Below are 14,054 nucleotides of genomic sequence, written 5' to 3'. Positions count from 1 at the left end.
TTTATTTGTATGGGTAAGAGTGGCCAGATCGCTGACTCAATAAGCCTACCATTTTGGAGATTTGTCTGATTAGGGAGCTGGGAACACAACTACATAAAAAGGAATTCACTCTTTCCTCAATGTCGGGGTAAGTAAATAAATTGCTCTCTTAAATGTTGATTCTGGGGCTTGAACAATGTGGCGCCATACCCTCTCTTGCCCAGAGAGGTTTGGTCATAGTTGGACTATGATTTATTGTTCATTAGAGGGATCAGTGGTACTTAAGGAGTTAGATGTAACTACAGGGGCAAAACGATATTTCTGGTCCAGCTGTACTTATCAATAATTTATGAAGGGTCATCATATTGTTGACTGGTTATATCCAATGGACACAGAAATATATATATATGTAGTGCGAAAAGTACAGCTGTTAATCTTTAATAGAGTATTCGACAGTTAATAGATGGTGAATAATTTAATTAAAGGAGTTTAATTAATTAGTTACGTACCATTAGAGCTTCAAGTTCAGGTTCATGAGGTCCCCTCTGTAGCTCAATAGGAATTAATGAGAATCAATTTTTGGATTAATTTGAATTGTTCAAATTGATTGAGGGAATTAATTGTATGTGATATAATTAATTTAATCTAATTATATATGATATAATTACTATAATGTATTTGATACATTATAATATAAAGTATATATGAGATTAAATAAATATTTGAATATGATTTAAATATTAATTATGTGAGTTGGATTCATATAATTAAATTTAATATAAATGGGATTTATATTAAATGTCGTTAGTGAGAGAATAGAAACTATAGGTATATTTTATTTGATACGATATAGAAATTATAAGTTATATATGTTATATTTGATATAACATATAGTTTGATATATATTATATGATAAGGTAGTTATCATATAAATATATATATTAAATCATTTATTAAAATAAATTATTTTATTTTATTTTATTTGAAAAATCATTTTGAGAGGAAATTGTAACTCCCTCCCCTCTTTTCTATTTAATACGTGTTAGTGGGGATTGTGGTTTTGATCTCCTCCCTCTGGTTTTCACATAGAACAACACACACAGAATTAACACAGAAGTATTCTAGTTTTTTCCTTCTCCATTATCTCCTCTCATCTTTCTCAAACTCCCTCTTCCAAAAATCCACATGGCCCCCACACTCTGGATTCTCAAACCAGAGAATATAGTGGAAATTTCATGGTAGTATCCTTTTGATCGAGGGATTCTTCTTGAAGAACGGTTCTTTAGAGGTAAGGGTTTCTAAACCCATTTTTCTATTTTTGTTTTTTTTCAAGCATGCTGTATTTTTAATTTTAGATGCATGTACTATTATGTAAAGTTGTATATTGTGAAAAACTAAAACTAGGACAATCTACTTCCACTCAGGACCTTTACAGATTCCTTTAATTGGTATCAGAGCCTTAATTTTGATCCCAATTTATTTTATGGTTTTTCCAGATTTTTTTTTTTACAGTATTGATGGGTGTTTACATTTTGTATTCATGTGATGAATGTTTAGTGGAATGTTGTTTACAATTATGGATATTTTCGGGATTGGGCATTTAATTTATCGCTTTCTTCTTACAAATTTTTTCTGTAAGGGCCAACATTTTGGGGCATAAATTTGCTTTCGAGTCTCATTTTTAAGTTCTTGAGTCACTTGTGCTATTCCCGGTCGATTTCTGGAGAAAATGATGCAAAAATTGGAAGCGTTTCGAAGGAGTTCAAAACTGTACAGTGGATGAAAATATTCTCCATAGAGTTGCGACGATCCGAGATGGAGAAGACGCGAGGTCCAGCTCTGGTTCGCATGTGATTCGTGGTCTACTGGTCCTATTCGAGTTTTTTGGGTTCTTATGGACCGGTTCGTGACTGGTTCGAGCGGTTCAAGGCCCGATTCATCTGTTTCAAACCAGATGACTATTAATTTGTAATAGTTAATTTATTTTTTTTTGTTTTATGTGTCCAATGTGGTCCATTAATCGCCTTTAAATTATGCATGTGATGTATAATTTAAATTTTATTATTATATGTCATATTGTATGTCATGTTTAATTAAACTATGTTTAAATCTCTCTGTATTTTTCTGTAAATTCGAAAACATATTAAAAGCACGCACATTCACACGTTTCCGTACAGGAATCGATCCATGCATTCCCCCCCCCCCCCCCCCCCAATTTACCGCTATAACTAAATAATTGACTATTCAAAACACGTCGTGCACTTTCCTACAGATCACAGTAGTAGTAATAGAGTTTGGTAATTATAAATGTTATTTGATTGAAAGGACCCTCGACAAGTTCTTACTATTATAAATGTTATTTGGTTGAAAGGACCTTAGTAGTAATAATTGCCTAAGGTCCGTCGAAACTTCAAAAAGTCGAGCAAAAGGTAGATTGGGACTTGAGTTCCCTTAAGGTTAACCATAATCGAGTGTAAATCATGGTGCCGCACGGTTGAAAAAATATGATTATGACATGTAGCATGTATGGATGAGATTGGCTAAGTCGTTTGGCTAATCAAATAAGCATGTGGAAAAATCAATGACATTTTGTTAACAGGGGAGGCTAACCTGAGGGTGAAAACGGCATCCATATATACGAACAATGGTCATATTCCAACATCGCTAGATGGTACATTACAAAAGTAGGAGTATCGTATCATTCTTTGATAAGAATTATTTGTTATGTCTATGATTAGTTATAATTAGACGTCCTTAATTTTTTTCTTTTCTTTTTTTTTTTCTAGAATAAGATGACCAACATGACTACAAGAAAAACCTTGCACCCATAAACTAAATCTAACATTTGATTAGAGGTGAACATGTTCAATAGGAAGGATTGATTATGTTCAAGAAGAAGATGATTATCAAGCTTTAGCATCTCAATGATTTAGTTGAACATGGAATGCAAAATGAAACTCCACCAATCACTGAACAGTTCACAACAATGTCCATGATCCAACCTCCCATGATAACTGGTTTACATCTGGCAGTCCCTTCATTTGACAATCCAAGAATAATCACTATGGATAATAAGTTTGTCCTCACATAATATGGTTTTCAAGATCAATATGATCTATCAAGTGGAAAACAAATTGTTTTTTTTTCTTTTTTGTAAGATGAGATTAGACAACTAACCAAAAAAAAAATAAAAGAAAAAAAAAATCTTTTAAATGTCTCTCTTCTAGAGACGCTACTAATTCTGAACACTAAGGGGATGTTTGGGGTAAGGGTTATCATCAAAATATAATAACTAAAAACTATTTCAAAATCTCCAATTAACTACCGCCAACACTATTTCAAAATCTCCATTTACTACAGTTTTTACTATTTCATATTCATCATTTTTTTAGTATTTTCTACAGTGTTTACTATTTTCTTCTCAAACTAAAATAATTTACACCCAAACATATATTATTATAACCCAAACTAAAATAATCTAGACCACAAATGCAAACTATCATAACCCTACTATAATAACTAACTCATTGCCCCAAACGCCTCCTAATAGGTTGTGTCCTTTACAATAACAACAACAACAATAATAAAATAAATAAATAATAAAAACAAACTTTATATTCACTCATAGTTCTCAACTTCCCCATGAATTTTTTTAGTTTTTTTTTTTAACAATAGATTAAGTTGAATAATCAAATCTTTGACCTCAATATTAATAGACATTTTTAGATTAATTGAACTATGCTTATTTTGATCGTTGTTATTTCCTTTTATAAGTACCATAGTTTGTCTCTTATCGGCTTATCCAATAGATTTTTTTATAACATGAGACCAAATTTTATACGAATGAAAATCAATTCCAAAAAGATAAACAAGTATAGATTGAAAGTAACTAATATTGGAGTATTATGCAAAAGTAAATAAATAAATAGCCTACGATGTAATTTGAAATTGGCTAAAAAAAAAAAAAGGTAAAAACCGTACGATGTGCAAGTACAAAATCAACACTTTGCTTAAAATTAGGAATAACAGCGCGTGAGAACTACAAAAACACGTGCCAAAGTGAATTAAAATAATACATCAGGTGAAATTACTTTTATTTCTGGACCAAGCCAAGTTGATTTCAAACTTGGAATTTATGACAAGTGGCATCTTCGTCTTTTCCATTGCAATTAATGGTTTGTCTTTTCCATTTAATTTGAAAAGTTCTCAATGTGTCGAATGGACAATGAGAGAAGAGAAAAGTCAAAAGTCTACGGGCCAATCATATATGCACAAAATTATTGTTTTATATTACCTGAAAAGGATGTTTATTTATATTTTTCTCACTTTTTTTTAGATGCCATTTTTGCTTCCGAAGGGATTGGTTGAAAAATACCACAAGAATATTCGAGGTTTGTTCAAAAAAATATAGTATTTTCTCAAACTATTGATAAAAATGGGCTCTATGAGAAAGTATTTTTAAAAATAGATGGGTATTGAAACTATTGATAAAAGTAGGGTAATGAAATTGTATACGGGGTATACGATTGCCATGTGGCAAAATCGTGTACAGGGTACACGATTAAAGTTTAATCCAGTCAGCACCACATTGGCTGACTTGGTTGACCGGTCGCATGGAGACTCGTGGACTAGGTCTATGATTGCCATGATCGTGGGCCCGGTCCACGATTTGTTTTTCTTTTTTAAAAAAAAAAATAGATTGACTAATTATTATTTTTTTAATCGGAAATATACCACAATATTAAGACTTTAGGAACGGATCCACAAATTCCTTCATTATTAAACTTAATTATATATTTAATCTATAATGAAAACATAATTATTTTACACTCATATTAAAAAAAAAATGTCATGATATTAAAAAAGATTTACAATTAGTTCTTTAATTTACAATTTGAAAATAAAAGTTTACATAAAATTTAAAAACGACCCTCCTGGCCCTTACCCCTCATGGAAGTTGTCTTCGTGTCCCTCTAAATTAGGTTCACCCTGTTGTCATTGTCGTCTACGACGAATACGTCTTCGATCGGTGTCAGCAACATTGAGTCATCTTATTTGTTGAATAATACCTTCTATGTTGACCAATGTTTGCTGACACATTGAACCCAAGTCTGGTAAGTTGTGTTGCACTGAATATTGTTGTACATATCCGTTAAAATTATTCTGTACAATGAAAAAAATAAATATTAAAAAGTATTCGTATCATATATATATATATGGAAAATGTATGATTTTAAATCTCTTGTCATGCATAATAGTGAGAGCGGTCAGGTGTGATAAATCGCCTTGTGATTGAATCGTACCAGGAAAAGTAGTCATCTGATACTGTTGGCCCATTTGTTAATTCTCCATGGGCACAACAATCATTTCGTCCATGCCAGTAGGATATATATTCCACGTGGATTCGACGCTAGTCTTGGTCGTGCTTACCTCTCAAATCAATCTGGTATAGTATTGTGAGTGTATAGGACAACGAAGGTATCATTTGTCGTGGACCGAACTGTCTCAACACACGATCTGGATGATGCCACTCTATTATATGAAAGCATATAAGAGGGCTAACGGTTAACCAAATGTCTTCACCATCACGACAGTAATCAGGTATGGATGACCAAATCTGTTGTGTGTATGGCGTCCAAATAATCTGATAGAAAAAAATATAAGTATACATCCAAAATGTTTTAAATATTCATTTATATATACATTTATTACCTGATTGTGCATCAGTCTATCAAATATTTTTTGGTACACGAGCAACATATTTGCTGACTGTTCAAAGGTAGCTAATACACTATTCCATCTAAAATTATAAAAAAAGTTACAATTAATTTATATTCTTACATACAATGATAACGAAATAATACCTGACACTAAGTGGACGATGATCTGGGGCCTGTAATTGGACTTGTGGTGCTATAATTGGAAATCTATCATAAGCCCATACTTGTAGTAGTATCAGTGGCCCTGCTATTTTCAACGCTTGTGAATTGGTAGCCCGACAAAGTTCTCTATACAACCATGCAAGAAATGCACCACCCCACGAGTACGTACCAGCATGCTCGAAATCAAACAGTAGCGGGAGGAACATGAGATGAACTAGAGTATTTGACTTGTTAGCGAACAAAAATCCTCCAATAAGTTGCATGATGTATGCTCGTGCATACCTACGTATGCTGATGTCATTGGCATCGAGAGGTGATTCTGGAAACTGGAACGTCAACCAGGGGATACTCAATCTTGAGCCTTCCAGATCATCTAGTAGAATGCCTAAGAGCTCTTCACAAACATTCTTCTAATCATATTGTAGTGAACCTGTCAATGGTTGCCCGTCCACTCGTAACCCAAACTGTATAGCAACATCCTGCAGCGTGATTGTACATTCCCCACAAGGCAGGTGAAATGTGTGGGTTTCTGTCTTCCAACGCTCAACTAGAGCATAATACAGTGCCAATCAAGCTGGAAAAAACTGATTTGTGCAACCCCAAGAAAACCTGCCTGTTCAACGTAGGAAATAATGCAGTGATCAAATGGGATATTATATTGTGCAGACGCCTCCCTTCTCCGACAACTCAAAATTACTATGGAAAAACTATCCCATACCGATTGTGAACGATGCGAATTTTGTTGATATAATTGTACAGGATTAGAATGACCAGACTCCATTACCTAAGAAGTTCAAATTACATTACATAATAAAATCCATCACATAAATGATACATAAAAAGATACAATTACATGAAAAATAAATTCATTACATAAAATGAAACAATTACATAAAAAATATAAGTACATAAAAGATACAATTACATAAAAAAAAAAAAATAAGTACATAAAATATACAAGTACATATAATATACAATTACATAAAAAATACAAGTACATATAATATACAATTACATAAAAAATACAAGTACATATAATATACAATTACATAAAAAAAAAAAATATAAGTACATAAAAGATACACCTAATGACCCAAAGACGAAGCACCTAATGACCCGAAGACGAAGCACCTAATGTAGGTTGTGGACAAGTACATCTGTTATGTCCTCTCTTACAAATTGTACATCGAACTTTTTGGCTTGCCTCTCTCCAATCCATTTCATTATGAATGTGCGTACTTTTTGACCGAGCCTGTTTTCTTAGTAAGTTCGCATTTGGATGAACTTCTGTAAATGATAATTCTGGCCAATAATCTGGGTGTTCTATTGGATGGAACTGACCTTCATAACATCGCTTGAAATTGGACAATTTCTAACATTCATCAATAAGTGATATGTATGTTAAACACACGTAATTACAAACTGCAATTATATGAGAGCATGGAATCTTGAATGACTGCCACTTATTACAAGAACGTGTTACTTCTTTCAAGCTCAAAACTTGAGTGTATTGTTTTTTATAGGGAGAAATCATACTTATGCCAGTTTGTACTTCAAAAGTTTGACTTTCTCTGTCAATAGATGTCACCGTATGCGCAGATACTCGTTTTTCCCACCTCTTAAGTTTTCTCAGGGCATATTCTGTATACATGTCCCCAAGATCGAGTGTTTCACTAATTTCTTGTCTTCGAAGTTCAAAATAATCAAATGTTAGCCTAACCAAAGAAGTAATTGGTAACATTCTAGTACCTTTGAAACACCATTCATGCATTCAGCTACTTTACTTATCATCCACCTATAGCGGTACCCACCGTCGTGTGATTGGATCCATTTTTCCAAGTAAATATTTGAAAAATATTCAAGGCATTCAAGGTGCAATAGTTTCAATTCTTTCATGCACCGAATGAACTTGTGCCTTTGATGTTGATTTCCTGCCTTAACACACCAAATCTTTTAGTTGTTTTGATTTACATTTCGTATTGAAATTACTGGCAATATGGCGAAGACAATATCGATGGAAATTATTTTTAAAAAAATTAGAATATTCCACTAAAAAAAATGAGAAGTATATAGGTTGGTTAAAATTCAAACATGGTAGATAAGACACTTATTTCTATTATAAGAATGGATGGTTGGATGGCTATGGAGGAATCGAATTCCTCAGTGGAAGCACTGAACATGTCATTAAAAATCGTTTCGAAAATTTATTAAAAAAATAAATTAATTAAACAGGATCAACATATCAAAATACTTTTAGGAAACGAGAAGAATACCTCTTGAAGACTATCTTCAACAAAAACCTTTTTCCTTGGATCAATCTTCAACAATAATATTTGAATTTTATTCAAATATTTATTTATTTCATATAATCTATAGTTTTAATATGAATCACATTCATATTAATTTTAACATATAGTTTTATATGAATCTCATTCATATAAATAATATTTGCGAATCTTATTTAAATATTTATCTCTCTCATAAAATTAATTATAATTTTGAATCTTATTTAAATCTTATTTAAAGAATACCTCTTATCGTTTTACCTCTGTAATTACACCTAACTCTTTAAGTCCCTCCGATCCTCTAATGAACAACCTATTTATGGTCATGCATAAACAAAATCCTTTCAGGTCAGTGAGAGGGAGGGGCCCTATTATTCAAGACACGGAGTCAGCACTTAAGAGAGTAATTCATCTACTTACCCTAAAGACAGGAAGGAGTGAAATTCATCTTGTGTAACTATGTTCCCAGTTGGATAAATCCTCAAAATCGTAAACATATTGAGTTTGCAAACTTGGCCACTCTCACCCACATAGATCAAAGGACTACCATCATAGACAAAGTTCGTAACTTAGTTGGGATTAAGGTCGAGTCACCTATAGTCATCTTATGAAATATTAATCTCTTCAGTCAACGGTATTATAAATAGAGATTAATCATTTCGGAGTCCGGTCTTATACAAACTCTTTTGTATAGGATATCCCCACTCGTGTGTCTACACATGAACGATTAGGATCAAATCGTTTATAACACTTTACAACTCTTGTAACAATTACAAAGTGGGTCGTATCTGTAGTGTCATCAAGATAAGACACTTAACCTTATTCATATACCAGACCACTCAGGTTATTACTTGAACATGAACCACTTATATGTCTATCACATACTGTTTAAGTTTCATAAAATTACTTTGAATCTTTCTTCATTGAATAATTGCATAAATACAATAAGCAACCATTATTTCAAATAACATATTAACTACGAGCTTTAGGGAATATATCCCAACATGTTCAATATTTGCTTTGTAATTATTTGATTTTATATGTTTAAGTCATAATAATTATGAGGGTAGTGAACCAAACAATCAACATTTGAAATGATATCTTGCATCTTATTAACGAAGTTAAGTTCAAATTTGTTGTCATAATTATCGAATATTAAAAAACATTATTTGAAGTTTTGTGAATTCGTAATTTATTTTTAAATTACATGATTTAAAAAATAAAAATAATTTAAATCCTTAATCTTGTTTGGTTTAGTAAAACATTTATTTCATTTAGAGTAGGAAAGATTTGGACTAGTTTAGCTAGTTTTTTGTTTGGATGTTTGTTGGAAAGGAGAAGAATGACTAGCTAGCACAATCAATCATAGTTTGTACATGAAATTAAAATCTGCCAAGGTTAAAATAGTAATTCACTTTGGACTTGTGAAAAATTCGAACGAATTGTTATTATTATTATTTTGAGTAGTTGCAAGAATAATAAAAATAACCTTCTTAAGGAGTTAAAGCAAGGAACAATAGGCATCCCTGCCTGGAAAACAATTAGTAGAGTCAGGCGAAGGACCTGACGCAACTCTACTATCGCCTTTCCTACCAAAAAGCTAACCCAATCGAAGGAAATTACATAAGGTCTGGACCCTAAGATGATCATCACATGGCTATTGAGAACGAATCATCCTCACAATATCCATACTATGACTAGTAATGCGGTACAAGTCATTCCCGAAATACGGTAGAAAAAGAATATAAACAAAAACAAGGTAAAATTTTTTCATAATTTTTTGATCATACATAATTAAATTATAGAATTGCCAACAAGAATTTGGTTTTTTTTTACGAACTTGATGTTGATAAATCCGCAGATTTAGAAATTCATTTCGGACAATTGAACCTTCTCAAACTGTTTCTTTTTAAGAACTAAAAAGATTTATGCCAAAATAATAGATGCAAAAAAGAACAAAAGACCTTGGACACGTAATGGATCTTGAAGGACTATTTCCGCATAAATAACCTTCTTAAATTTGCAAATATAGCCATAGTTTTCTAAAACTTGTAAATATATCTTTAAAAAATTATTAAAGTCGATTTTCAATTTTATATAATTTTAAATTTAAATTTATCGGTATATTTGATATATACCAATAGTATAGTTGATATACTTTATATTCTGGTATATTGGTCAACCGATATATTTGATATTTGGTATATCAATTGACTAATGTATCGAATATAAAGTATATAAGTTATATAATTGATATACCAAATTTACCATTTGTATATCACATTTATTAATCAACAAGTACATTTGTATTTGTTATTTATCAAACATAGAAGACATTTATCATTCATGTACCATATTTATTGTCAATAAATGCTTATACATTTACTCTTATTTGTAGAATTAACTTGAATCCTTATTCATTTTTGTATTAGTGTATTATTTCTTCTAACACATTATCGTCAACTTATAATGGTTGAATTTGTCTTGATGGTAATAATTATGAATCCATGTTGGTAAATTATTGATACACCAATGCTACGCTTAAAATTAAACTTTGAACAAATATTGATATACTACTTATATTATTGAATAAATGTATTTTAAAGAAGTATTGATATACTAATGATACACCAATATTATACTCAAAATAAATTTTGAACTAATGTTGATATACTTCTAATACACTAATGTTGAACTTGAAATTTTATTAGAATGGATGTTGGTATATATTGTTGACGCACAAATGATATACTTGAAATCAGTTTTTAATGAGTTATTGATACACTAAAAAAATATTCATAAACACAGTTCTTGACTCTTTTTCATCCATCGAATCTACCATCAAATGCATCAATGACACGATCTAAATATGTCAGTAGTGGATGTTTCATGATTTTTCAATGCAATCAAAATGAGCATTATTTATTGGTATTTATTATGTATCATGGTAACATTTTCTACCACCTGTCAAGAAAAGTTCAATTTGTTGTAGTGGTTGTATATTTGCACATTGTTGAGATCATAAGTATGTGTCAAATACAGATAATATACTAAAAAATATAAATATATGACGTATTATATATTATTCGATGTATAAGATGATATATCGTATAGATTGTTTTATTTATGCACTTATGAAATATACATTGGTTTATCTAGAAAATTCAAATATATATAAGAATATATTGTTTCGTATACATCAAATACGCAATGTTTTTTCCTTCAAAACTTCTTGTCGATTCTTATTTTTTCTGAAGAAATTTCATAATCGAGCATGATAAGGAGAAACTTTCTTTCATGTGTCTTTTGACGATATTATTATTATTGGACCATTGTCTCTCATTAAATTGTTGTTATTATTATATTAATATTTTGCATTTACATTTCTTTTTTGTCTTCAAAGAAGCATATATATTTCTTTAAAATAGAATAAATCATATTTTAGCTCATCAGTTTTCATTTTTCTTTTCTTTTAGTTTCTAAACTTCAAACATTACATTCTAGTCTCACAACTACTATATTCTAATGCCAGGTCAGATTTTCAATCATTAAAAAAAATAATAGTAATAATAATAATAATAATAATAAAGATAAAAGATGTCACATAACATAAAAGATGTGTTAATACAACCAAACGTCACTAGTTCAAATTCCACTATCTCTATTGCATTAAAAAGGGGGAAAAAAAGTCTATATTCTAATCATTTGATCTTTAATTGTTTTGTTTAGTTACTTAAATTTTGTGGGAAAAAAAAAAAGTTAATGCTTGAATATTGATATTTTATTAATCATGACTGAAATAAACTTATTGTCTATGATCTTTTTTCTTTAAAAAAAAGAAGAAAAAAAAATGTCTAGGAATTGAAAAATTTAGACCTGTTTAGTAGCCATTTAGTTTTTTTTTTAATATTTTTTAAAATTAAACCTATTTCATCCACATTTCTTACCAAGGTTTGCATCTTTCCTGATTACAATGGTTGAATTCTTAGCTAAAATCAAAAAACAAAAACAACTTTTTAAAAGCTATGTTTTTAGTTTTAAAAAATTGGCTTGGTTTTTTAAACCCTTTATGAAAGATAGATAACAAAGAAGAAAATCGAAGGTGGAAGTAGTGTCCATAGACTTAATTTTTAAAAATAAAAATAAAAAACAAAATAATTATTGAACGGAACTTATTAATTTGTCTCGGATAATGAACTATCATAAAATGGAGCAAAATTTCAAATCTATATGCAAAAATTTCTTAACTAATAAGCTAGCTAGGTTCATACCATAATTAATTACTTGACTCATTAAGCTATCCAAAGATATATGACCAAATCAAAGTTCAAATAATTCTAAAGAAAATTTGTTCACAATAAATCAAGTTTTTAAATAAATAATTTAACTGACATAAAATATTTAAAAACTTGAAAGAGATGAAATAAACAAAAAAAAAATTAAAACCCAAAATAGAATTAACGTGAAGATAAACAAATAGTTAAATTTATTCTGATATTTTATTCATAAATTAGGTTAATTTTATGATGAAAGATTAAATAAACACCATAGATCCAACAAAAGAAAGAAACAAAAAAGAAAAAAAACTAAAAAGGAAGATATAGATAAAGAAAATATAAAAAACAAAGTTAATATAAACCCTAATTAACTTTAACATAGAAGAATTGTCAATGATATTATTAAGATTAAAATACAATTTTTCGTTTTTATTTGAAATTTTAATTTTAATTTATGTATTTTTAATAAATTTTAAATTTAATCTATATGTCGGTTTCTTGTTAGTTCTTTTAATTTTTTTTTTATATAATCTATTAACATTTTCATAAATTTTGATAAATACTTACCTATTGTATTCTCTGGCATGAAAATTATTATTATTATTTAGCCGACTTCAATAAAAATTAACTTTAATTGATTAAATTTAAGGTTTATTAAAAATATAAAGATTAAAATTGGACATTTGAAAATAAAGGGACTAAAATTGAATAAATTTTAAAATTAGAAAAATGATATTTTAATCTATTATTGAATAAACTTAAAAGCATAAATAATATGTTATTTGTTCAAATCGTTTTCAACATAAAATATCATTAAAAAAATATTCTTCTATTTATATACAAACATATTATTAGTCGTTTTTTTTTTCTTTTCCTTCTATAAGATATAAGATATATGGATTCTTTCAACGTAAAGTTATTTTATTAAATACAATTTTTGAGATGAGAATACTAAAATCACAATTGTTCGATCATGTCTCAAATAAAAAAAATAAAATAAAACAATTGTTCGGTTATTCAACTTAGAGGAAAAAATATAATAGCTTAAGACATCAAATTATATTATTTTAAGTTGGTTTGATTTTTTTTATTGGTCAAACCAAGAAAATGATGGAGGATTAATAATACATTTTCACGTGTTTAATTTAAAAAATAAGTCATTTTGAAAAAAACGAGAGTATTTGATAGTTACTCAAAATAGGTTTTAAAATATATTTTAATCCATTATTATCAAAGATGTTTAAATAAAAATGATTTAAAAAAATATTTTTTTTCTCAAGTCAATCCAAACGGGCTCTAAGATAATTAATGAATTGATTAATACTTTGTTAAAAATCACTTTTAATCTTCGAGCTTTCATAGAAGTAATAATTTAGTCTCTAAACTTTGGTTTATAATGATTAGGTCCATGTACTTTTAATTTTGTAACAATTTAGTTCTTGAACTTTATTATATAACAATTTAGCTCTTGTACTTTTAAAATTTATGACGATTTAGTCCCTATTGTAAAAATTAATGTTAAGATTTAATTAGATTTCTTACCTAAATAAATCGATAAACTAATTAGAGATTCAATATTTCTACAAAATACAAAGTTTACATCACAAAATAGTAAAAATAGACATCTAATT

General features: G+C 29.3%; 1 protein-coding gene across 1 annotated transcript; it reads right to left on the bottom strand.

Moving 5' to 3' along the window:
• Positions 1-5,389: 5,389 nt before the first annotated feature.
• On the bottom strand, positions 5,390-6,430 carry LOC150032044 (serine/threonine-protein phosphatase 7 long form homolog; the record flags this gene model as incomplete). The annotated part of the gene is made up of 4 exons (XM_090308361.1): positions 5,390-5,623; positions 5,770-5,779; positions 5,844-6,075; positions 6,292-6,430. Coding segments are annotated over 4 exons (615 nt in total), but the record flags the coding sequence as incomplete, so codon positions are not given.
• Positions 6,431-14,054: the final 7,624 nt, after the last annotated feature.

The sequence above is a fragment of the Benincasa hispida genome, chromosome 12 (genome assembly GCF_027475165.1).
Source record: "Benincasa hispida cultivar pf3 chromosome 12, pf3_genome.v1.1, whole genome shotgun sequence".
In the NCBI taxonomy this organism is placed as follows: domain Eukaryota; kingdom Viridiplantae; phylum Streptophyta; class Magnoliopsida; order Cucurbitales; family Cucurbitaceae; genus Benincasa; species Benincasa hispida.
The sequence above is the reverse complement of the archived record's forward strand: the minus strand, read 5'-3'. Positions and strand labels throughout refer to the sequence as shown.